The sequence below is a fragment of the Sturnus vulgaris genome, chromosome 1 (assembly GCF_052056855.1).
Source record: "Sturnus vulgaris isolate bStuVul1 chromosome 1, bStuVul1.hap1, whole genome shotgun sequence".
NCBI lineage: Eukaryota > Metazoa > Chordata > Aves > Passeriformes > Sturnidae > Sturnus > Sturnus vulgaris.
The window spans coordinates 123717864-123744304 of record NC_142243.1 but is presented as its reverse complement, the minus strand read 5'-3'; the positions used below and the strand labels follow the sequence as shown (position 1 = coordinate 123744304).

General features: G+C 40.2%; 1 protein-coding gene across 4 annotated transcripts in view; it reads left to right on the top strand.

Moving 5' to 3' along the window:
• The window catches only part of NCOA2 (nuclear receptor coactivator 2), a 187320-nt gene that overhangs the window by 151779 nt on the left and 9100 nt on the right, over window positions 1–26441 (top strand). For all 4 annotated transcript variants that reach the window (XM_014883510.2, XM_088176108.1, XM_088176102.1 and 1 more), the window contains 10 exons: window positions 6326–6536; window positions 9680–9889; window positions 11663–11878; window positions 12524–12653; window positions 15603–15768; window positions 17634–17912; window positions 18757–18834; window positions 19348–19585; window positions 20309–20486; window positions 22714–22912. In XM_014883510.2, the coding sequence (XP_014738996.1) occupies window positions 6326–6536; window positions 9680–9889; window positions 11663–11878; window positions 12524–12653; window positions 15603–15768; window positions 17634–17912; window positions 18757–18834; window positions 19348–19585; window positions 20309–20486; window positions 22714–22912 (1905 nt within the window). The remainder of the gene's footprint in view (window positions 1–6325; window positions 6537–9679; window positions 9890–11662; window positions 11879–12523; window positions 12654–15602; window positions 15769–17633; window positions 17913–18756; window positions 18835–19347; window positions 19586–20308; window positions 20487–22713; window positions 22913–26441) is intronic.

Below are 26441 nucleotides of genomic sequence, written 5' to 3'. Positions count from 1 at the left end.
AAGAAAGAGACTTTAGTGTCTACAAGCATTGCCAACCTCAAGCAGTTGAAAATCAGGTCTCCTGAATTATAAACTTCGTAAAGTGAATAGTCTATTCATTTTTTATTTTTAGGTTTTATGTTTCTGAGGTTGGGGAGGGATTTGAGGGGGTTGAAGTGTGGGCTGTGGATGTATTGCCTTTTCTTAAAATTTGAAGAAAGAGTTTGTCTTCTAGTAGAGAGAAAACCAGAGGTACAGAAAGATCCAGGAGTTGGGTTTGTTCAGAAAACCACAAAGCAGTGCAGGAGTTGTGATAAAGTTGTAAGGGCTTCCTCAGGACCAAAGTATGGAGCAGCCTGTCATGTCACTGTGATGGAAGACTGCTGGATAATGACAGAAGGGCTTTTGTTGCTCCTGTTGGGTGTAAATAGAACTTTAAAACCCACTTAAAATGCAGTGAAACCTGGAACTGAATAAACAGAAGTGCAGCGTGGAATAAGAGAGGAAATGGTGGGGAATATAGAATAATGTGTTTAACTGTCTGAAGGCCAGGCCTTTAAACAAATAACCACTTTACCTCAATTACAAAATCACTAAAAATATTTAGCATCAAAATTCTTCAGCTTTGGAAGATGGTCTCCCACAGGAAGTGCTCATTGCCTAAATTTAGATCAGAGCTGGAACTATTTAGTAGAAGACTAGAACACAGATTCTTGAGCTAAATTCTTCCATCCTCCTGCATCCTTCCCCCTCCTTCTTCCTCCCATATGTAAAAATTAGCCATGTGCTTGTGTTACCTATTTTGCAGGTTTATTTAAAACTTCTCCTCCCTGAGGAATGTTGTATTTTTAAGTAATTAGTCACTGGAGTGTGCAGTTTCTCTGGAAACTGCAGCAGAGCAGTAGTGGGATGGTCTCTACAAGGGAGATCGGTGTGTTGGGAGGCAACAGAGCCATTGCATTTTCTCCTTTTACTTTTGGTGTGACTTTCTGAGCAGGAAATGCTTTGAAGTGCACGACTGTACTAAAAATAGCAGTCTTCTAGGTAGTGTGTTTAAACATACTCTTCTGCAGAGAGCAGCAACTGACAGGAAGCCTTTCTCAAATGGCAGAGAATATTTCCAGCGCTGCCGTACCTTTTTCCCTTCCTTGGTGGGATGATGGTTATCAGGCTTTATTAGGCTGATTGCTGTTCCAGTTAATGGACCCTGTAGGGGAGAGGATGAGAGAGACCTGCTGGGGACACTCAGAGGGTTTTCCTACAGCACCAACCATAGCAGGGCTGTTGCTGTCAAGCACCACAAGTTCTCATATGGCTCAGCACTGTCAGAAAGGGAAGAGAGTGTCCCTCTGCAGTAAACCTGCCTTCTCCCACTCTCCATGGCTGTCCACGGCCAAGAGCAGCCCCTGTAGTGATCAGGAGATGGTCAGATGTGGCAAGGACTGGCTGACAGCTTGGAGGGCAAGGAGAGTGAAAGTACAGGGGAACATTGGAGAAACATCATGAACAATGTTAGATACTGCCTTGCTAAGGTAGCTTGTTCACTGAGAAATCACTTGGGGGAGTGTGGAATAAAATCCTAATCTCCACAAGTGTACTCTCCTCTTTTTTGTTCAGTAGACCATAAAGATAGCCTGTTTGACAGGGCCTTTGCAGTGCAACAGTCTGCACAAATGCTGTTCCAGAAATCATCTCAAGTATGTACATTTTTGTCCTAAAACTCAGAAACTGCTCTGATGTTCCTCACATACTTTATCAACTCTGCTGTACTCATGCTTTATGTGCAAACCAGTATCTTCCCAATACTAGCATATTTTCTCTACACATGCCACTCATCTTTTAAAAACCTATTTCTGGTTTAATAGTCCAGAATCCATTAAGTTCATGAGGAACATTTGTTTCTTCTTGAAATTCTATCAAAACCTTAGAATGGGGATTCCATTTTCTGAATGTCTTTCAATTAGAGTTCTGTTTTCAAATGTTAGTCATAGAATAGCTTGATAATTTAATAGGATTTCTAGCCGATTTTATGTTTATTGCAGTTACCAGGGAGAAAAATACTGTATTGGTTCCACTTCTAATTTCCTTTTCCCTTCTTTTCATAATCCTTTAATTTATTGCCAGTTTGGAGCAGGGATTTGGTTTCGTTTGCCTCTTATGGTCAAATGCTGTGCCCATATTTCTGAGGTAGAGGATGAGCTCACTTCAAATTTATGCAAGTCAGGTGTAGTTTCAAGCTGTGTCCCCACCAGAAGTCATCCTGTTTTAAGTCCTTAGAATACAGGGTCACAGTGCAAGCCATGGCCATTGCCCATGGCAGGAAGGAGATTTCCAGAGACTTGAGTGTCTTATCCAGTCCTTTACAATCCATGGAAGCTAGACCTTGAAACAGCAACTTTTGTAAACCAAATTTCATGTTGAAATGCAGCTGCCTTTCAGTGCAGCCGAAAAAATTCTGTAAGCTCTTAACTTTCATCTATATGGCAGTATAAAATAAGTATTTTTTCAAATGCAAAAATATTCCTGAGAATTATTTGTCTTACTCTTTCTGGCACTTAGTGTCCAAGTTCTACAGAGATTGTCATAATTGCATTACTTAGATATAGTGAAAATACCCACACAAGGACTTTCTATTGATGCTGAGTACTTTATCAGGTGCTTTAAAAAAAAAATTCCTGACAAATGGTTGTTTCACAGGGAGCTTAGGGGTGTGCCTTCTATTTACATAAAATTCAATTTAGACCATTAACAAAATAAATACAGAATATAAATAAAAGAAAAATCCCATGAAACTAACCAAGTAAATATTTTAATGCTGGTTTCTGCACATATGGCGCCATTTGAGGGTGAGTCTGGAAGGACTTAGCTTAACATCATAAGTTGGTGTTAATTCCAAATCTCTTGGAGCTTTTGTAGCAGTTGAGAACCCTTATAAAAATATAAAGATGAAATCTTTAATATTGATTATTAAACAAAAAAAGGGAGAAGGTTATGTATTTGTGTTGTTGTAATACATCTGTTGTATTTGCCCTTGCTTTGCCACTTCTGAGAGGAATTAAAAACATCTTAGGGAGTGCAGTTTTCTGACACATTTGGATCAATATGTTCTTCATTGGTGTTTTTTTAGGTTTGGTTTTGAGGGTTTTTTTGTGTTTTGTTTTTTTTTAAATATCTAGTGTTTGAACAAAGAATTGCAGTAGCCAGAACGCTAAAAGAAAAGATGATACAAAACCCCTCATAAAACCAACCAAAAAAAACCCCCTGCAACATATAAAACTTCCCTTCTCTGTTGTCTCAGATACATATAATGAAGGCCATATGTCTTAATTCCCCCAAAGAGTACTGAATCATCCTTCTGTAATTTATGATGCTCTATATCAGTCTCTTCTCCTGGCTCTTGTAGTCTTCTTGTAGCAGATCTCCCATCGCTCAAACTGCAGCTCCTATAAACATCACTCATGGCTGTCTCTTGGAGCTCCTTTTTGAATCTGCTTATCACCTGTCCATGCAGTGATTTAGGCTTCATATAATCACATTTGATTCCTTCTGGCTCAAGCTTTGCTACTGTATGCTGGGTCCACCCAGCTGCTTGTAATTGCCTGGAAAGCAGTGAGTCATCAGAGGGATTTGTCAGGAACAGGTAATCTTGGAGCAGCCAGCCTGTTTTCCCTCAGCAAGAGGGTAGCAGGATTGTTGGCATAAGAGAAACAGTGTGTCAGGGTGTTTAGATCTGAGTCAGGCTCTTTGGCCTTTATCCTTATGGCAGGGTAGAGGTGCATGGTCAAGATGAAGCTGTTGTGAGTGGTGAGGAAGCTGTTTGGAAATCCCTCCACACACAGTGGTTACTGGAGGACTCGCTGTCAAAGTGGAGTTGCTGAAGGATTCGTGCAGCATCTAGAGCTGCTCAGTGTTTTAGTTAACCTAAATGACCTGACATGACAAAAGAGCTTGGTAAAGCTGAGTGTGACACTTGAATGTCTGCAAACACAGTGGAGGACACAATTCAAATTCAGCTGCAACGAAGAGATAGAGACAAAGTGTTAGAACATTCAGGGTGAATAAATGCTATTTATTGTCATTACTCAAGAAAAATGTCTCATATTTTAAAAAAAATGAGGGGAAAACTGACTAAATAGGAGTTTTTCAGAGCTGTTGTAGGGATCATAGTGACGACAAGATGAGTGAGAGTCAGTAATGTCATGTAATTAAAAGAATCACATGCTTTTGTGGAATATGCCATCAAAGCGTGCTATGTGTAGCGTAAAGTTTCTGCTTTACCCAGCAGCTGTAAGGCTTCATTTTAAGTCCTTCATTTTAAGTTTCCAGGACTCATTTTAAGTCCAGTCTTGGACATGGCTTCAGCAGAAGTGTGGATCGATCAACTGAAAGCAATCCACAGGAGCGAGAAGAGGCCTAGAAAACAGGTTATTTGCTGAAGAAAATTCACAAGTTGAGATTGTTTATTAATTTCAGCTTAAAAACACAAAATGGCACTTTTGTTTTCAAGTGCAGAAAAAGTTAAAAAAAGAAAGAGCAACACAGTATGTTCTCCAGATTCAAAATATGATTGGAAGGAAGGGTCTAAATCTCAATGTGAGAGATTTTGCATTGAGACTGAGCTGAAAAAAAGAAAGAGTAGTAAGGATGGCAGAGTGCTGAAACCAATTCTCCAGGGAAGCTGTGGATTTTCTGTCTCTGGATGTTTTTAACAAGCAACTGTATGAACTTCCATGGGGAATGGCATACACTGATTTTGCCTGGAGGCTTTAAATTTCTTCCAGTCCTCTGATTCTCTGATTTCCTACCATTTTGACAGTAACACCAGCCTCTAGATCACCCACATGCTGCCTTTTAATGGAGTGAATTCCCTCCTCTTTTGCACCATATACTACAATTTATATGACTGGGAGATGATGTAGAAGGAATAGAAAATAATACCGTGATTATTTGCAGTCAGTCACCCAAAAAAAGCAAGTACCAATGTAACCTTGGGGGCATTTTAGCTACCTTTGAATAAAGTAGCTGGACTTCCCAGGAGCAGGTTAGATATGATGGCAGTTCTGTACAGACTAATGTGCAGTGCTTCCTAGCTAGCCTGGAAGAGCCTCAGTAGGTATTTTAAAGCCATTTCAGGTATTTCTACAGTATCCTGTGATCTGTGGCATAAACTTGTTCTCAGTAAGGAGTTCATGATGTGGGGAAGGGGGAAAAAAAAAGCCCAGGAGGAACTGTATTTCAGTTCTGCACGTTGGTGGTGGCGTTTCTCAGTTCTCCATCCTTCACGAGTGGCTGCTCACTCTGCCGCTCCTCTGTCATTGCACATTTCCTAATGAAGACGCTGATTTTGAGTAGGTATTTGTTATAAATGCTGTTACTATATATCTACTCTTCAAGATGGTAGTAAACTGAAACTGGATGCCCTGTTCTTAATTATTACCCAAGTTTTACCCTAAACAAGAGTTTAGGATTGGAGAATATACTTGGGAAGATTTCCGCCTTTCAGTCAGAAAATTATTTTAGTTCTGAGAGGTTTTAGACAGAGAAGCTGACAAAAGAGAATACCAGTGACAATCAATATATTTAAGAAAAACAAGCAGGTCAGTAATTATGTTAGTGTAAGGTGACCTTAATTTTTCTCCCATCTTTATGTCATGATAATTTTCTATTGAATTTAAATGTAAATTCATATGTAGATTTCACTTTTCATACTCTAGGGAAGTTATTTTCAATGGTTTGGGAAGTTGGGAGCAAAATTAATTCCCAATCCTATATATATATATATATATATATATATCTATATATATATATATATCTATATATCTTGCCAGTTAACTTATGTAGAGTGTTCAGGTTATGAATATAACAAAGAAAAGGCATATGGGGAATTGTTATAACCGTGAAGCAACTTTTCGATTGTAGGATTTTAATCAAGTCATAAAGAGACTAGAAATACAACTGTGCTGAAAGAAATATTGGTAATAGGTACATAAACCCCCATCTTCAGCACTCCTGGATCTGCTCTTATCCCTGCTGTCAGCACTGATCAGATTGCGCAGGGAATGATATCCCTGTTGCCCAGAGTATGGAGTCACGGTCCCGACACGGGGCTTTTGAAGGGGTGTCAGTGGCACACTGGGCTCCCCAAAAGCAAGGCAGGCTAGCCCTGGGAGCCCTGCACAGCCCCATTCCAACAGGTTTGTGAGCTTCCTCCTCATCAGGCACGGTGCCAGCCACATCCAGGGCGGGTACGGGTGTGACACTGGGGCTGCCTGGCTTGGCACAAGCAGGACACCAACAGCAGGCGAGCAGCGACCTGTACTGTGGGCTTGTGTGTTCTTTGTTGCAGCCGGGCAGCGAGTTGGATAACTTGGAGGAGATTCTGGATGACCTGCAGAACAGCCAGTTACCGCAGCTTTTCCCAGATAGCCGCCCAGGCGTGCCAGCAGGCTCGGTCGACAAGCAAGCCATCATCAATGACCTCATGCAGCTCACGAGTGACAGCAGCCCCGGCGCGGCAGTGGCCAGCCAGAAACCAGCGATGAGGATTTCCCAGAGCAGTGAGTGCACGCCGAGCTCGGAGCCCCGGGCCGGCCGGGGAGGAGCTGGGCAGCTCCGGGCGCTGCGCGGTCGCCGAGCGCCATCTGCGGTCGTCCCGGCTCCAAACACAGCGGAGCTGTGCCCGGTCACGCTCCCTGGAGCCCGTGTCCTGGAGAGCTTTTCAGGGTGCCCCCACATCGAACATCCCCTCGTGTGGTGATGTGTGACACTGCCGGTTGGCAGCGTTTTGGCGTGGAGAGCACGTGCATTTTTTGCCATGCAGATCTTCCCTTTCTGGCAGCTCTTGCAGCAAAAGGTGCAAGGGAAGCTTTTCTAAACACAAAGTAGAGTCTTCTAAAACCACAAGATTAATAGAAAGACAGAAGATTAAGAATGCCCAACTTTAATTTGAGATTGTGGCTTTTAGTTGAGTCACTTCCAGCTGACAGCTTTCCTTAACCGTATTAATCAGCTTACAAATCAGCATTGAAATGTTGGTTTGCCATCATAGTATAATGGAAAGCAAGCAAGACAGTCTTACTGAGTACTAATGTTGAATAAAATAGTATAAAAAAAACACTGCTTCAATTTGGCTATTGGCTAGGATGGCCGCATCTATTTACTTGCTTAGATGTGCTCTAGGTTTTTTTTCTTGTGAAACATAAGGCTTAAATATTATTTTTAGCCATTCTGATAAAATTAAACTAACACTGAGCCACTTTCAAATTCATTCAAATTACTTAGAAATGTTTAGATAAATACTAATATTCTATCAATAAATATTGGTTTTTAAATTCATATTAAGGTTACTTCAGATTCTTAAATTATTAATTGATATCCATGTTGCTTAGAGAAGGATGCTTGGGTTTAATGTGCTTGCTTTTGTGAGTATAGAGGTACTAACAGCAGTGCCTCCAAAGTCAGAAGGAAATCCCTGTGTATATGAAGTCTCCAGCATATTCTTCCTGAAGCAAGGTCTCTGTGTTCCTTCCTGCCTTTTGGCTTTCTAGGGGTAACCTAGCTTTAAATCTGCTTTCAGAGCTGCTGGCAGTACACAGTAACAGTATGACTGTAAATGAGAGTGGCTTGGTGATTAGCAGCAGTTCTGTAAAGGCAGCATCCTGTTTCCCGTCTAAATTAAAACCCTAAAATATTTTCCCCCTTTTGTCTGGGTGCCTGATGCCCCCTAAGAACTTGTGCCTTGTGTTCAGTAGAAGAGCATATAGAAAACAGGTCCACAGAAATAGTGAGGGGCCTCTCATATGTTCACAGGAAAGCAATGTAGAATGAATGTCAAATCATATACAATTCCAAAAGAGATTTGGATTTTTTTACTGGTTTTTTTTTTCTGAAGAAATAACCAGCTTTAATTTTAAAAGTTTTAGTGGATTACATTTATTTTCAGCAGACAAATATTTTTGTCTGTTGAAAAATAGAAAGGCTGCTAGATCTGCCAAATTGCTGGAGTCTGTTACATGGGGGATAGGGAGCCTCCTTCAGTCCCATCCTGATACAGAGTAGAATAAACAGAAGGTGATGTGATCTCATCACCACCACAGCACATCAACTGTGTTGTTATTTTATACCACTTTCCAGAATTCCTTTTTGTATTCCTTTATGTCTTCTTTTTCCTTAGTGGGTGCTGGCATAGCTGCACATACAGGAACTCATTTATCTATGAGATGTGTCAGACTTCTGGATCAAACCGTTCTGAAACTGTCACTGAAGTTTAATTTTGCTTCAGTCCTTAGATTTTGTGATGCCCCTAAACTTGAGAAAGTAGTTTTTGCTTCATAAGTAAGTTTTGTTTGCTTAGTTGAACAGGCAGACAAGACAAAACTTCAATCTTATAGTTAGGAATTAGGTGTATGTGATGTGATACCTTTTCTGTACACACATATAAGCAAATTCACCTGGCAGAGAACTTACATTAAAAAATAAATACAGTAAGTTCCTGTAGTCTGGATATAAATAAAAATAAAAGACAGAGACGTCTATTAGGAGATATTTCTGTGCGTTTTAACAAACTTACTAAACCTCATCTAAGTTTTCAGATTCAAAAGTAGCCCTACTTCAACCTAAAATAAGAAGGTATTAATTTAACTTCTCACTAATGTGAAGAGCACAAAAATGCAGAAGTTGCTGGAAGGATGCTGTTATATCAGAGCCACTCTTAGGGGAAGCTATCAGAAAGTACTGCAAGTAATACTTTCACAAAAATGTTTAATTTACTTGCATGTATTTTATGGGTATGATTGGAAATGGAATCAAAGCTACAAGGTCAGTGTTTGATTCATGTTTGAGAACTTGTTGAGCACACAGAGGATGCTTTCATGCATTGGAACATTGCCCAAAGACCAGCTGAGCCAGATGCTTTGCCAGTCACAGTCTGAAGCTCACTTTGCTGAGGCAGTCTGCTGTTTTATTTGCAGAGGCTGATTTTTAAAGCACAACCCAGAAGAAAGTAGTTACATAAAGGTAGCAGTAACCATCAAGGATGGTTCTTTTTTACCAGAATTATGGTGAAATTACCAGAATTATGGTGGCACAACTCTGTTTCTGGACTGATTTTTTTGTTGTTGCTGAATCATGGAAGTATTTTGCTTCATTAATGACAAAAAATGTAAAAAACGAAAAAATTAAGAGGAACATTTTGAAATGGGGGTGTGGAATCCAGTATAGTCTGTCTGTCCTTACTTTTGAAAACTTCTTCAGGGGCACAGCTTACGCTGGAAAACTTTCCAAACTGAGATAATTCCTAACAATCTGCCTCAGGATGGCATCTGCTTGCAATTACAGTCCTACTAGGTGTAAGATTAATTGGCAATAGTATGCACATCACATAGTGGTGTATTTTGCTGTAGTGACTCTTCTGTCAGTTGAATTGCATCTTTTAAAGTTTTTTTTAAATATACATGATATCTGGTTTGTCTAGTGTCAGAATGTTCCATTTTGAAATTTACATTTAAATGTCAAGAAGGGATGTTTCTCAGACAGATAAGGAGTGGGTAAATTATGCAACATTAAATAGCTGAGCCCAAGAGCTTCAATTGTGTCTGGGTTCTTTTCTTCTTTTAGTTTTTTTAGTTTGTTTGGTTTTTTACCTAGTGAAGTTTCCATTCATGTAACTTTGTTTTTTTTTTCTTTTGCTCCTCCTGTCTAGCTTTTAATAACCCACGAGCAGGGCAACTGGGCAGGTTATTACCAAACCAGAATTTACCACTTGACATAACACTGCAGAACCCAGCAGGTGCAGGAACTTTCCCACCCATAAGAACAAGTAGCCCCTACTCAGTGATACCTCAGCCGGGACTGATGGGCAGGAATGAAGGGATGATAGGAAGTCAAGGAACTTTAGGCAACAGTAGCACAGGTAAGATGATGTTCCTTTTTTTTAATAATATACTTATTATATAAGTAACAGGCTATAGCATGTGCAGCTTGACATTGCAGATTGTTACTTTCCATAAAGTCTGGAAGAAATCATGTTTTGTGGGACATTACATATTGGCATATTTTCTTCTAATTTCTGTGTCTGCATATTTTCAGTCCTGCCTTTTATGCACTGCTTTGTGCCTACAATAGAGATGGGTCATTCAGAAGAAAATCATGGGCAGTACTGCTGCCCTTATGATGTTGGCTTTGCCCTCCTTTATTATCCTTATCCTTTATTTAGTAGCCTTAGCTCCTTTTTGGGAACCATCAGATGTTGCAGTTAACAACGTGTTCACTTAATAATGAACAAACATAGCCTGTTTGACAAGAAAAGTCTGGCTGATGGATTTATTTCAACTAGTGCATAGTCTAAGATTGTGCGAGTGTGCAACAACCACAGTAAGAGCTCTGAGTAAATAAACAGGCGTTGTAAATCCTCTCAGCTGTCTATTTGGTGTCAAATGTCTGTATTTAGTTGGCATCAGTATTAATGCAGCCAGACACTGAAATATTTTATTTAAGCAGTTTAGAGATCAACTTATATTCTTTCAAGTGTCCTCTTACTTTCATGCTCTGTATACATATTAGAGGATTTTACTCATCTTATGTATACAAGTTAGAGAATATTATTGTGTCCCTGGCTTGCTCTAGCATGGCACATCTTTCAGCTGATAGAATATGCACACAAATGGACTGAACCTGAGGATGTAACTAACACTAAAGCGAATTTTGTACAGCAGCTGAAACAAGGACCCTCTTCAGAGGGTTTTTCTCTGGTTGTATGTCACCAAATAATTGAACTGATAAGTAATAACTGTTTGTGTGGCTTTTAGTATTAATTTAGGGATGTTGCATAATTCAACTGAAAAGATCAATCTGAACCAGTATTCCAGCCTGAAATCAGTGTTTTAACTACTCTCTTGACTGATATAAAATTGAAATGTATAAATACTGTGAATGCCATGTTTGGGGCTTGGGGGATTTTGTGTTGGGTTTTGCTTGAGGCTTTTTGGCTACTGTTAGAGTGTAGTATTCTATATATTCCAAGTGTAAATAAAACGTATCAGTTGTTTACAGTAGATGTGGGAGGACTTCCCCTATAATAACGGTAATGAACTTCAGCATCTATCGGAAAGTTCCTGTGAGTAATTTCCCTGCACTGTACATTGGTCTGAGATTGTCTGGGTGGGCCTCGAAGCTCCGAAGGCTCTAGGTTCCAAGTGAAAGAAGTCGCCAAAAGATGTTTGCAGAACACGAATAGATACTCAGTCCTTCTAATTTGTAAGTGTGTTTGGTGTTAACACGTTGTTGCTCAAGTCTCCATTCTCACTTAGCACTTGGAAAGTAAAGCACTGACACACATCAGCAAACGTGATTCATTTCCTGAGGAAGGAAGTTAAGGCTATCCACACACCCTCAGCACCTGTTGCAGACTACATATGGGAACACTTACTCTGAACAGCATTTCAGAAATGATAAAAGGATCTTCCTCTTGTAAGATGTATCACAGTCTCCAGTCCCTTGACTAAGCAGCTGTAAGGCATCATTCTGCAGCTTTGCTCATCTGGATGGGCAGTTGTGGTGCTACAGTGTGCTTTGAGGGAAACTACTGCATTGGTATTGCTGAAAACGCAGCTCCTCTCAGGCAGCACTAGCGTTAAGGCTGTTCTGCTCATGTGCTGGTACCTGAGCGTGTTTGGCTTTTGTGCAGGAATGATTGGTGGCAATGCCCCTCGGCCTGCCATGGCATCTGGAGACTGGGGCAGCCAGGCCCCCGCGGTGAGGGTGACCTGTGCACCCACAGCTGGCACCATGAACCGGCCGGTGCAAGCAGGCATGATCCGCAACCCCACGGCCAGCATCCCCTTGAGACCCAGCAGCCAGCCTGGCCCAAGGCAGATGCTTCCATCTCAGGTCATGAATATGGGTAAGTTCCTTTTGGTGCACGCTGGATTGTTAAAGATAAAGCAGGAGGCAAAAAAGAAGGTAAAAAATCCTCGCTTCATTTATAGATTTGATAAGAACCATATTTCACAGTGAAATTTTCCTGCGGACATAGGAAAGAAGATGTCTGAAACACTAAATTTTAACACACATTTTGAGATGGACGGTTCTTGCTGTTATGTAGCTCCATGGTTGTGTGGCTAAAGAAAAAGTACATGAAGTTGCCTTGGTTCACTAAAGACTGTGACTTTTTTTAGAGGAAGTCAAATCCTGTGGAATGATAATTGTTCCTGGTCACTTCTACAGCAAGTGCATTATAATACTGACTCTATGTACAGTCCTTTTATTATGCTTGTCTTATTCATTTTTGCATCTACAATGTTGTGTCTGCTATTTTATAATTTTGAACCACTTCCAGAATACTCGTGTTTCCTCAAAATTTAAAAGCAGATTTTAACAAAAGAATAATGATACTTTAATTGTAATGTTGCTGAAGGCTTAATGCTTTTGTTTGCTTTTACCATAATGTAGGTAGCTCAATTGAAAGAATTAACATTTAGTTGAAAGAATTGACATAAAGTTAAAGCTTCTCTTCAGAAAAGTTATATGGTTATTTTTTCTTGATTAGGGCCATCTGAATTGGAAATGAACATAGGAGGGCCTCAGTATAGCCAACAGCAGGCACCTCCAAATCAGACTGCACCGTGGCCAGACAGCATCTTGCCTATAGAACAGGCAACTTTCGGTAATCAGAACAGGTGAGTCTTGGTGTCACATCACAACACAGAGAGATTTTGCAGGCCTATAATTTATACACCTCGTGGAAACAAAGTTCTGCATAAAACATTCACCAAATGTATACATCAATTTAATTTTTGTATGCTATTGTGCTCATGAAATATATGTTCCGGTAATACTTATAAATGCTCTCTTTGCCACGTAATGTGCTGAATGAATTGAAAGTTCTGTATCACAGTGAATGCTGCCAGCACTTGAGGTATAGTTGCACCATTTTTCACCTCTGGAGCGTTAACATGGGCATGATTCTGTCTGATTCTGCTGTTCTCATTGTTAACAATTACACTTAACACTAATTGTGGAAGAGTGCCAGTAGTACTAGCCACGACTGTGTAGTCATAATATCTGTCCCTTCCTGCAGCGGGGTAGCATTTTAAGTGATGTAGGACATGGTTAATTATGTTGTTTGGGTTTTTTTAATTGACCTAAATTCTGTAAAAGAGGAGGAAGGAAAGATGAAGTGAAAGGAAGGCTGCCTCTTCCCTGAAGTTAGCTCCTCCTCAGGTAATCAGAGCTGCAGTTTGGTCACAAGTCATTAACTCCTATGTATTGTATTAATAACTTCATTAATCATCAAGACTTTTAAATGATGGCACAACTGTTATAAGCAGCTTGCACTTCTTTAAAAAGAGCCGTGTCTTCTCCAAAAGGTTTGCAGCTTACTTTAGAGAGACTGTGTATATACGGAATGTCTAAGGAATGCAAAATGGACAAGCAAGTGCAAAATGTTGAAATATTTTCAGCTGTGTAGGTAGTAAATTGGAGGATCACTGAAAAGAAAATGGATACATTTGGAAAAAAAGTATGCTTGAAAAAATGTCAATCTTCTGAATCGTCTCTTAGTTTTCATTAGCATGTCAGAAAATATTATCCATAAATATAGGTGGCATTTTCTTTGTTACATTCCATGCTTTTCAAGCTGCTTCCTGGTGTTTCCCTTAATTAGCATGTCCATACGCAAAATGCACTGTTTGTATAATTATTCACTTCAAAAATTACACCTTAAAAAAAAATACAGGATCATGTCTGGTCAGCAAGCCAGGCAGTTAATTCTTCCATTTCTTTTACCTTTGCATTTCTTATAATTTCCTTATAGCTGAAGATGGTGGAAAAATTTCCCATTGCATTGCATCTGAAAGTAACAATATTTTGATCATTTACACCCCAGCTGGAGATGATTAATTGGTTGATGCTGCCATTTCTTGCTTTATTAATCCCCAAGATTGGTATTTTTATAATCTGATTGTTGCCATATATTAATTGAATAAAAAAAATTCTTATACTAAAAATTAAAATTGTCACTGGGGTGTATAAAAGAAATGGAGAAATTGTAAATAATTGTCTTTTTTTAATATACAGAATTTGACAAATGTTTTAGTGTTTTTTATCATGTGTGTTCATGCTCATTTGCAATTTCAGGGAGAGGTTTTTGCTAGCCTCATCAATTGTTTTTCCATATAATAGATCCCTTCTTATAAGTCATCTTTAGACTTTAGAGTATGTAAGCAATTTTAATCAAAGGATTTTTTTTTTCTCTTCCCTTTTGCTGATTTATAATTTCATCTGTGAGAGTTAAAGAAATTTCACTATATATGAGTTTGATTAATACTGTGCAATGTTTTAAAGGTGTGTCATATTTTTTTTTAACTGTCTGGGATCCAATTAAAAAGAATATATTTTTATTAGTTTTCCTGCCTGCCATCCTTTGAGTTCATTCAGTGTGTAGCCTGACGATGCAGCTCTCCTGCTTAGCTTTGACATAGAGATTAGACTTCCATGGCAACCATATATCTCATTATGGAAACTAAATACACAAACATGTTTCTTTGTTTTTCCTAAACAGACATGTAAAAAGGGTTCACATATAGTGCTTTTCCTCCCTCCACGGGTGACAGCTTTTGTTGTCTCTGAGTAATTACCTGGGATGGGATTCTTCCATGATGTGCATATTGTAGCTGCCCTTGCCTGCAGAATGCTCTGCTCTTTATATTTTCTATTGCAGTTTTGTGGTAGCGTGTGTGAAGCAGGGCAAGTGTGTGAACAGCAGAGCAAAAACATGTCATTTGGCTGCAGATAAGGTGTTATTTCAGATTTAGTTTGCTTCTCAGGAAGTTTTGTCCTTTGGGTTTATAATAAGCCTTTATTCTGCCTTTGTAACTGCGAGTGTGCTTCGCATACAAATTCAGGGGTGAGGTAAGCAGGATTTATAGAGCCATCACATGCTGCCTGACAGTACCCAAATTCTTGATGATGTCCTTCCAAGGCATAAACAAGTGTATAAACTGGTACCCAAGTGTGCATTTAGGGTGAGCTGATGCAGTGTTTTGCTGCAAACAAAAAGGGGAATGTCCTTTTCTCCCTGATCCCTCGTGCTTCTGCCCAGCTCTTCCAGATGTTCAGTTTGTGTGAGCTCAGACAATCCACGGACCTGTCTGTGACCTCTTTTACTTGTTTAGCCTGATAGAAAACCAGCTAAGGGGAGAGCCTATGAAAATGAGGACTACTTGTGATAGTATACTTGATCTGATGTGGGACATTCAAAGTTAAAACTAATTTTTAAAAAACAGTTACTTAGCTTTCTGTCTTCAGTGACTATATTCTATACTGACTTCTCTGTTCCTCTGCTGACCCTGTAATATGCAGTCAGTGCTCAGGCTACCTCTGGTGGGCTTTCTTTCTTGTCAGATGTACCACACTTGTAGGGTCTTGACATCACATGAATCACACTGTGTAGTTACTTCTTTGGGTGGCGTAACTTCCATCCTGAATAACTTTCTAAACAAAATTGGCAGCGATTAAAATTACTTCTGTCTCTACTTGTTAGTTCAGTTTGAGTACTAATCCTCTGATATTATTTCATGTTTTCCAGCAACTGTTTACCAATCAACCCTGTGTTCATGTTTTCACAGGCAACCGTTTGGCAGCTCACCAGATGATCTCTTGTGTAATCATCCTTCATCAGAGTCACCAAGTGATGAGGGTGCTCTCCTGGATCAGCTTTACATGGCATTAAGGAATTTTGATGGTTTAGAAGAAATCGACAGGGCTCTAGGAATACCAGAACTAGTGAGCCAGGTATACTGGACATGGTATTTTGCATGTATTAGATACTGCTTTTATAAGATACGTTGTCGAGGTGGAGTTGAAGAAGGGAATTATAAAACACTTATTGCAAGCTAGGATGGTGGAGGTCCATGTAATGGCTCAGTGTCACCTGAAAACCTTCCCTCAGCCCCTGGTTTAGTCTTCCTTCCTCTCCCCTGCCACCCTCACCTAGATCTCCTTCTTCTGACCTGCTTTATGCAACTAAACTGACCAAAACAAAAAAATGGTGGTCAGAGGAACAACTGTAGGGGGACAAAGGTAAGATGGTGGCCAGCAACAGAGTATAGGAAAGAGGAAAATAAGAGCATGATGACCTAGGAGCAGGATCAGGAGTTGAGTGTGATAGGGACAACAGGCTTTTGGATTAGCAAACCTGAGATGTGTAAATTCACCCGTGTTTTTTTCCTTAGTTGATTAATGTGTTAAGGGATGAGTTTTATCTGAGGCAGCTGATTTCATTCCAAGCACTTAAACTGTAATTTTTTTTTATAAATTACAAGCGTGCTTGCCACACTTTGTTCTATGCTTTTTCATCTATTTTTCCCCATAATTATTTTTGTTGACTTCCATGTGGTTCTTGCCTGTTTTAGACTTACCTGGTGCAAAAAAAAAGGGGGGGTGATAAAAATAAAAGTATTTCAAGTAAAAGCTAATTCCTGACATTTCTGGCATCAGAATTTTATTTCCAAAATCAGTATATGTTTGTAGAACGACTTAATATTCTCAGAGGGGCCTGCAATACCCATTTCATTCCCCAGCACTCATCAGCACCCTGAGCATAACTTCTGAACTAGCTCTGCATTTTAGATATGAAATAGGACCAATGAAATTCTGCTTTGAACATGAGAAAGCTATCTCCAAGCCTATTTGGTACAACACAGGAGTCAGTGAGGTGTAGAGCTGGAGATACAATTTATTGGTGAACTTCAATTTTGCAGTGTGAAACTTCCATGCAATATTATATAGGTTTTGGAATGCCATCACCAAAAATTATGAATAATGGTTTATTTCAAACTAAGCAGTAAATACATTTCTATGTAATTAATAATTCAGTGGAAACAGTTAGAGGATCTTTCAGATAAGAGAACTGCTTCATTTTAAAACATGTTTTTTCAAATAGCCTTCGAACATTTTTTACAACAGCTTAAAGACTTTCATGAGGGCACTGAAATTTAGATTAACTTCATTTTCAAGGTCAGTGTGGAACAAGCTATAAAATTACTCTGGCTAGAGCAAATATTAGGGGAGTATCTAGAATGGAATTTAGAATTGTGTTAGTTTATTTATACTAATGGATAATCAGTTAGTGCAAAAGCACCCTGAAAGAATTAGGCACTCTGTTCACATTAGCTTCTGTAGTGGTTTCAGGCATCTTTATTTGAAGTCATTATTTCGTTTAAAGATACTGATAAAAATCTACTTATTCATTTGTAATACATTTGAATTTATCTCAGATTCAATAGCAAAAATACGCTGACATCACTTCATTTACAGATTTTGATCTAGCATTCGTCGTTTCAGGTTTTTATTCATTAGAAGAGTAATACGGTGTCTGTGTAAAGAACACAAGAAAGATTGTAGGGTTTTGTATAAAAAGCAAAGAAAAAGAGAGAGGAGGAGTTTGTCTCGGTGAATATATTTTGATACTCAAATACTACAATTCTGCTTATTTTGAAGGTTTATATTGAGGTAAAGAAAGCTAACGTAATTTTCTGCTTCAAAACACTCCCAATCCTAGAAGGTTGTTTTTGCAGGCTGTCCGTCTTAGTCCCGTATAATCCTCCGGAAAGCCGCGTCCCCCACCAACTGTTCCTATTGTTGGTGTGTTTCTGCAGAGCCAAGCTGTCGACCCCGAGACCTTCCCGAGCCAGGAGTCCAGCATGCTGATGGAGCAGAAGGCTCCGGTGTTCTCGCAGCAGTACGCGGCTCAGGCGCAGATGGCTCAGGGCAGCTACGCGCCCATGCAGGACCCCGGCTTCCACGCCATGGGGCAGCGCCCGGGCTACACCGCGCTGCGCATGCAGCCCCGGCCCGGCCTGCGGCCCGCCGGCATCGTGCAGAACCAGCCCAACCAGCTGCGGCTCCAGCTGCAGCACCGGCTCCAGGCACAGCAGGTACTGCCCGGCTCTCTCACACCCACTTCAAAGTGGAACGAAGCAAGACCCGGTCTATTCGGAGCAAGCGTTAGCTTGCTCCGAATAGACCGGGTCTTGCTTCGTTCCACTTACAAGCTAAAACTTACCAGGAGCCACTATGAGTTTTGACAACATAGTGCCTTGCATGTTCTCTTTTTAAACCTTTTTTGTCATCTTCACATTACTTTTTGTATCATACGATGCAAGGACATGACCGTTATTTAAGCCTAGATCTCACTAAGTCTTTGAGCAAGGTGCTTTTTGTTATCGACGTCTTTTTTCTATTTGTTGCATTTTGACTCTTCTGCCAGTCTAACTGCTTTTATTGCTGCTTGTTACCTACATCCTACATACTTTTTTTTTTCCCTTGGCCTTGCTCTGCTTCTGAGAATTAAGTTGTAGTTTTGTTTTTAAGTACATAGGTTCGTAGTACTATCAGTGAGCTATCAGTGCTTTTTGTAATTAAGGAGGAAAGATAATTTCTGCCTTCAGTCATCTAATTTGGAGTGAACCTCAACAGTCCAGTCCCAAAATGAAAAAGGATAGGAACTATGAAGGAAGCATGTTTGGTATAAACACTGTAGTGCCTGTGTTGTTATTTTAATGCTGTATTATCTCTTTAAGAAACAGCATTCTGTGAATGGTTAGTAGGATTTGAGGAGGAAAATTAGTCACTGCTTGGATATGTAGAACTAGGTCTACAGACCAGCTGATCAGGGAAGTAGATCTGTATAACTCTGTATGTAACACTTCTTTTTTTCCCTTTCCTTCTAAAAACTTTTGGGTTTTGGTGTTGGGGTGGTTTGGTTTTTGTTCTCTTTAGAATCGGCAGCCACTGATAAATCAGATCAGCAGCGTCTCCAATATGAATCTGTCTTTGAGAACTGGAGTGCCAACACAGGTGAGAAAAATAATACCTTTTACAAAAGAAAGTAGCTTTCTTTTTTGCTTTCTTGCCCCAATATTACAATAGTAATGATGTGTGGAAAGTGCAGTTTCAATACAAATACTGCAATCTGTGTGATAAGGAGTATTTTGCTGTTTTATTTCTGAGAGTCATTCCCATTTTTACATGAGATGGATGATTGCTTAATAAAGATTTGATATAACTGCATTTTTAACCATGCTTCTCATTTCCTAAAGATCTGTGTTTTTAACGAGCTGCTCCATTCGTAAATACAAATCACTGCAGCCTTAAACACTGGTATTATTTCAGTAACTGACTCTCGCACTGTTGGAAGTCTTTCCCAGCAGAACTATTAGCAAGATTATTCTCTCCTGCTTTATATTTTTTGCTAGTTGTATGATAAGGGGGGGGAAAGCTGGGACCTTTGGGGTTGCTCTAGTGGAGATGCCTCTGCTGGCTGGGTTGCCTTGGAAGGGTTATTGATGGGGGGGTGGTGGCTTTCCCCAGGGCCCCATCAACGCGCAGATGCTGGCGCAGAGGCAGCGGGAGATCCTGAGCCAGCACCTGCGGCAGCGGCAGATGCAGCAGCAACAGCAGCAGGTGCAGCAGCGGACGCTGATGATGCGAGGGCAAGGCCTGAGCATGACCCCCAGCATGGTGGCCACCGGTGGCATCCCAGCAACCATGAGCAACCCGCGCATCCCACAGGCGAATGCACAGCAGTTCCCGTTTCCTCCGAACTACGGTACTGGTTCCACTCCCCCTCCGTGCGTTTTGTCAGGCCTTACTCCCACAGGTGCCCTCCCCAAGCCCCTAGTCCACAGGCTCTTGCCTGGCTCCCTGGGAACAGTGAGAAACATGGCAGTGTGGACCCCTTGGAGGTTCTACTTTCCTGGCTCTAGTACCAGTTATTTCTCCTCTTTCATCTTTGCTGATGCTCTTTCTTTGAGCAGCAGCAGAAGTGCTGTGTTTGTTTATATATAGATATATGCAGATAAATATGTGTACGCATACACGAACACATGTATGTGTATGTATTTGCTTGTTGGACTCTGAATTTTGAGTGAACTATACAAAAACCTCTTCAATTTAAGTAATACAAGTCAGTTTTAAATAAAGCATTCCATTTCCTACCCCTAACCCAATGTGTAATATGATAATTCATACAGTTTCCTTTCTTTGTTTTACAAAGCCACAAACCACTTTATTCTGGGCAGTTACCTCTATGCAGTTATTGTTATACAGTTTCTTTATCTATACCTATTGTGTAAGTCATGTTATATTAAATGATATGTTATGTGAAAGTCATGCTGATATAACAAATTATGTCCATCCAGTTCTAAATGTGGTATCTGCTCTTACCAGATGGTAAAAGTAGGACTGTGTAAAGACACATCAGCAGGTATGAGTTCTTGGTTTGTTTTAACTCTGAATGTACAGGGGGTAAATTTCTCATTTTCTTCTTCAGGTATCAGTCAGCAGCCTGATCCAGGCTTCACAGGGGCCACCACTCCTCAGAGTCCACTGATGTCACCAAGGCTGGCTCACACTCAAAGCCCCATGATTCAGCAGTCTCAGGCTAATCCTGCCTATCAGTCCTCTACGGAGATGAATGGGTGGGCACAAGGGAATATGGGTGGTAACAGGTAAATCCAGAAGAAAACCAAAATGAACACACAGAGTAATGGGGTCTGCACTTATTTATGGGCTCATTTTAGGTAACAGTTTGCGTGTTTGTTCGTTGTTAACTATCTTTCCTAAACGAGATTTCTTTTCAATTTGGCTTGATGAGTTGGTTTAAATTCTGTCTTCATACAAGGCAAAGTGAGTGCATAGCTAAAAGACCTGCATCCACGCAATGCATTGCTTTGTTTGTTATAATGATCAAAACTGTGTGCCCTTAAGAAGCACCTGTGCTGCACAGTGAACTCCAGCCCCTAACGTTTGTGTAGATGCATTTCTTCTGCATATGACTTTCATCCCACATTGCTTTCCACATGGCTGGATCAGCTAAGCCAGAGCCTGTGCATTCCCTCCTGCTCTGGAATTGCAGTGACTGGATTATCACCTCCCACTTTAAATGCTGGAGTGTAACCAGGTTCAGCCCATTAGTGCCTGCACATGCTGGGGGTCAGCATAGAGCTGTCATTGCCTGACAGCACCGTAGCAGTACCTCACGCATGCAGTCACCTTTTCAGCTGAGGCCCCTGCCCCAGTGGGTGTAGCTCCAGTAATCAGTCTGTCTAAATCAAATGGGTTGGATGTTGAACAATATCAGTAGGCAGCAATGAGCTTCCAGATGGCAGTGATCTGAGCTTTTCTTTGGAAGATGGGAGGAGCTATCAGGTACAGCCTCTATCAGTTGGCACTGGGGTGCACACAGCTGTCTCTAGGACAGTGCTTTTGTCATCCTGAAGTTCTCAGGCTTATTGTCCTACCACAGCAACAAATCTTTTTCCTGCTAGTTGACAAAGATTTGATAAACCCAAAACACCAGTATTTTATTGATGAGGCTAATCCAAGTAAAGTTCGCTCTAAAGCAGCTGTTTTATCTCTTACCCTCATCTTTGTCCATGCCTCATCCTCACGGTCTTCCTGAAGCATCTGCAGGAGGCATAGCTGCCACTGTCATGGCTTCTGCCAAAAATGACAGCAGGGATAGCTCCATAAGTGCAATGGTTGGCTTTGCTAAACTGCAGCTCTACAGCAGAGATGTGTCAAATGTGCTTACACAAGCCACTGAGTATGCACAATGATCTGTAGTGTACTGTTTCAGCCATCCAGATAACAACTTAAAAATGGGGTGGTGAGGTGGCCTGAAAAGACATGGAATGGGAAGGAAGAGAATGGTGGGATTTTCTGGGTTTGGTCCTGTGCCCAGACTGCCGTTGCACTCCACCAGGTCTCCGAGTGCACAGCAATAGCCTAGCGGAGTACCCAAGGGCAAGGTTGAGTGTTAACCCTGAAATATGTCCTCAGCTGTGGGAGCAGTGCTTCACAGGGAAGGGAAAGTCAGCCACTGATACAGAGACACAGCAGCCCTTCTGGTATTTCAGTCTAATGCACATCTTCTAAACAGATACATTGTCAGTAATAATTCCTGCTCAAAGACTAGAAAAAGACTGATATGTAAACAGTGAAGTGCATTTTAGGAAATGTAAAGAAGTCTCTCATATGGTTTTCAACTTAATGGGAAGAAAGATACTATCCAGAAAGCACTTGGACTGAATAAAATCTGGGATTAAGTTTTCCACAATTACTCCTCCTTAAGTTGTTCAGAAATGACCTTAAAGAAACATAAAGGGTAATTGTCTTAGACTTTATGTTGTTTCTTACGGTGCCACATTTTCAATACCTGATGCTAAGACCTAGTAGATAAATTTCTGCACAATTGCATGTCTATATTTGTGAGCCCGCTTGCCATAACTGTATGTCCAAATCTGGTCTTCATATATTCAAATAACCTATTTTGCAAAAAAGAAAGTTTATTACCCTGTCTACAATTTCAGCTCAACAGTCCTGTGCTGTGCTAACACTGGAGGTTAAAGGTGTTTTCCACTCCCTCCAAACATTACTTTAAAATATATACAAAGCTCCTTTAGACAGTGAATTGGCTGTTCTTGCACATGCATCACAGATTTGTACTCTGCCAGTTTCACACACAAAGGCATGCATTTTTGTACACAGACATGGGACCTTAAATTTTGAAAATCTACTCCTCAGATATTAATGCAGTTGAAAACTAGTTTTTCCTTTGAAGTTGGAATAAATGACAGTATATACAAATTCTAGCTTAAGATATATTTTTAAAAGTTTCTTAGTGGCTTCAGCATTCTAAGTCTGACACATTGCTTTTTCCATTCCTTGCTGTAGCATGTTTTCACAACAGTCCCCACCACATTTTGGGCAGCAAGCAAGCACCAGCATGTACAACAATAACATGAACATCAGTGTATCCATGGCAACCAACACAAGTGGTATGAACAACATGAACCAGATGACAGGGCAGATCAGCATGACCTCAGCGACCTCTGTGCCTACATCAGGGTTGTCCTCCATGGGTCCTGAGCAGGTGAGAATTTAAGGATGTGAGATGACAGCTAGAGGATTTGCTTTTACTTCCACCAGTTTTTCAGGTCCGCTGCATTATGTTTTTCTTACTAGCTGTATTGAGAAATTATGATGTTAAAAGGGCTTTGGTTTAGCTCTGCACTCGAATAGCCAAAGTGACCAGTGAGGTAGAGAGTGCTGTAGGTAGCTCCTGGACTTCCATGGGAAGCATGTGCTGATGGTGACTCCTGTGCTCAGTAGGTAAGTGTCTGTAGAAGATTGCAGTTGCTGTTTTTCCCTGCAGTGGAGGCTAGAACTGGATGACAAGCAGCTGCTTCCTAGAGAGAAGAGTGAAAGCTGCCACTATGGGCAGGGTTTGGAAGATGCTTCAACTGCCACAGTGTTTGTAGTCCCAGACAATAAATACTCAATCAGCTTTCAGAACTATCCATGTGGCAACTTTACAAGCACTAAATGCACATTTTTTTGTAATGTGGTGCATATAAAACAGGTAGCTGAATCAATAGGTAAGTAACCTGTTCTGTTCTGCTGAGAGAATATTTACACACATTCTTATTTTATACTGTTACTTAGGATATCTGAAATAAGAAAAAATAACATTTCTGTTTGTCAACCTGCAGTTAAACTCCCACAGTACATTAATAAGTGTTTGACAAACAAATCCTCTTAATTAACATGTATTTGTTTCAAAGCTGATCTTCAGCTTGTTCAAAACACAACTTGTTCTAAAACACAGGCTTGAAATTATGGACTTTTATTAGAAATACTGGCAGGAAAGTACCTCTTGTGTCTTCAGGTAACATCTCCTGAGATGGACATCTCTTGCTATAACTTTTTTCTGATACTGTAATGTTCCAGTTTAAAGCTGGAACATTATGGTGTCAGAAGAATACCATAATGTATTTTTTGTTGATGGCTCGTTAATGTATTACTTTTTTCCAGCCTGAATTTGATAACAAGAGTAGTCATTTTTCCCAGTTTGTCCTTTACCTTAAATAGCTCTTTTCTTATATTTTAGAAAATCAACATATTTTTTTTTGTTAGTTTGAGATTGTTGGATTGGTTAGTTTGGGATTTTGTGGTATTTTTCTTGTAAGCCAAACAAGCCATGGTTTTTAGATCTCTTAGGCTTTAAATTCCCTTTCCTTTCCTGCAGCTGTTCTAGTTTGAATCAGTGTTTCCCAAGCACCAGAGCCATGTGCATGACACTAGTTCTTCCCTGTTTCTCTTGGAATACTCTGACAGATATAGCTGCAGATCACATTTGTCTTTTACAGCTGCTACATACTGGTGACCCAAAGTAATTTTGATACTACCAAATCTGTCACCTTCTCTGATATTCCCAGTTGCTAGGCCCAGTTATAGCAGACTTTGTTTATTTGTAGTTCCTAAGTTAATAGGTTGCACACATTTACTGCAGTAAAACAATAGTAAAATCAAAAAAGAAAAGAGAGGGGATTTAAAGGTGATGACCTGATCTGATTTCTCAGTATACCCATGCTAGCCAATTTTTCCTAGGAGCCTGAATTGACAAACTGCATTGGAGAAAGACATCTGGTTTTATTTCAAAGATTTCCATGCAGACTACTCTTTCCCCTGGCACAGCTGTCACACTGCTTTTCCTTCCTGTTAGACTACAAAATCTTGTTTCAAGATAGCTTTTATGTAACTTCCAGTAAGCTGAATAGGCTGAGGTTCTTTATCCATCTCAACATTTGGGTTTCAGTCCATCAGTCCCTTTTTTGGATCTGTCTTAAACTCCATTGCTGTAACCTCCTCCTAGAAATGTGAACGGAGTAACCAGAGACAGTGATTTAACAGTGACTGCACCGAAGCTGTGTAGAGCCAAATTCTGCTTGTAATTTTTCTTCCAATCTGTGGGTTGCCTTGGTTCTTTTGGTGCCAGTGTCACACGGAAACCCTTATGATGGTCCCCCAAATTCTCAACACATTCTACATAGGTGAAACCTGCATTTTTTGTTCCCGAAAGTATTGCCTCCCTCCTGTCTCCATCAAATTGCATTTCTTAGATCGTGTCTGTTAAAGCGATGTGCTGTGGCTCATTCTGTAACAGTAACCTGTTTTCCTCCTGATTTACCACCTCAGCACTGTGTCATCTGCAAGCAAATGTTTTATGCTTGGTCTAGGTCAGGGGTGGCCAGCTGACAGCTGAGGGGCCATTTCTGGGCCACGAGACAGTACTTTTTAGTCCTCAGGAATGTGCTGTACTGCTTTGCATTTTCTTTCTTGAGAAACATGAATACCTAAAAATGTATACTTGAATACTAAAATTGACACCTTTTTTTCCTGTTTTCAGGGCATAGTGTTTTACTGTGTGACATCTTTATTTAGCAGTTGAGCTAGACTCTACTGAACTTTGTAACTGGTGGTTTTCAAAGTGACTGTATTTTCTGTAATTCTGCTGACTGTTGCCATTTCGTTCATTCTTTGGGGTTTTCTTATACTACACTTTCTTATACCTACACTTCTGTTTACTTAGTGTCACTTTTTGTTCCATAATACATAATTTGAACTTCACATGCTTGTCTCTTTTTTAACCACAGTGAGAGTAACAGTGACTCACTGTTACTCTCTGCAAATGTGTTCTGGTTTTTGAAAAAAACGTTATTACTTTCGGATGGTTTTGGAAGTTAGATCTTATTACCTAATAATAAATAGCTGTGCCTGGACTTACCTGGTGAGAAGCAGGTATATTACCCCTGGTAACAGATTTTGTTGGCTCTTTCTCCTCCCTCGTTGTGGCACTATGTTGTATCATACAGATACATCCAGAGCTCAGAAATATTAAGTTTGATGTTTATCTGATCATACTGTGTTATCTCCAACTTCTCTTGTTTACCATCTGGGCTCCCAGCATCACCAAACAAAAAGCTTGTGGCCAAAATGGGCTTGGTAATTATTATATACTTAGATGTATATACTTATTATATATATCCCTCTTTTATATATTTGAGGGGTGAGATCTTGTCTCATTATCATCTTCTTTCTTACAATTATGTTAAATGTCTTCAGACTGCTCTTACCAGTGTTTCTTCTAGGAGGCTGCTACCAGGAATGCTGAAATGCTAGTTGCCAGGTCTGCAGGTTCCTCCTGTCCAAAACAGCTTCCCCAGGCATCAAGAAAGTAAACCTTCCTGGTATTGCACCATTCAGAGATCTTACTGTGCCCTTGTCCTCGTATTCTTGTTTGCACAGTGGACTGTAGCCATGGTTTTGCCTGTTGCATACTTTGCATCATGGATCCGTGCTATTTACTGAGCTATCAAAGAAGCAGTTTGAAACCTGTGCAAGTAAAGAGGCTTTTCATTGTATGAAATAAACCTCTATTTAGAATTCCTCAGAGTAGTTGTATATTAATCTGCACAGGGTAGTACTCTCCGTGCCAAAATTATCATGGCATTTAAGAAAAGTTATCTTGAAATGGTGTTTTGATTTTGTTCAGCATACCAGATTAAAAGAGTTCTGGAGTGGTAGGAAACTATTTGTTAGACACCTTGTACATAACTTTG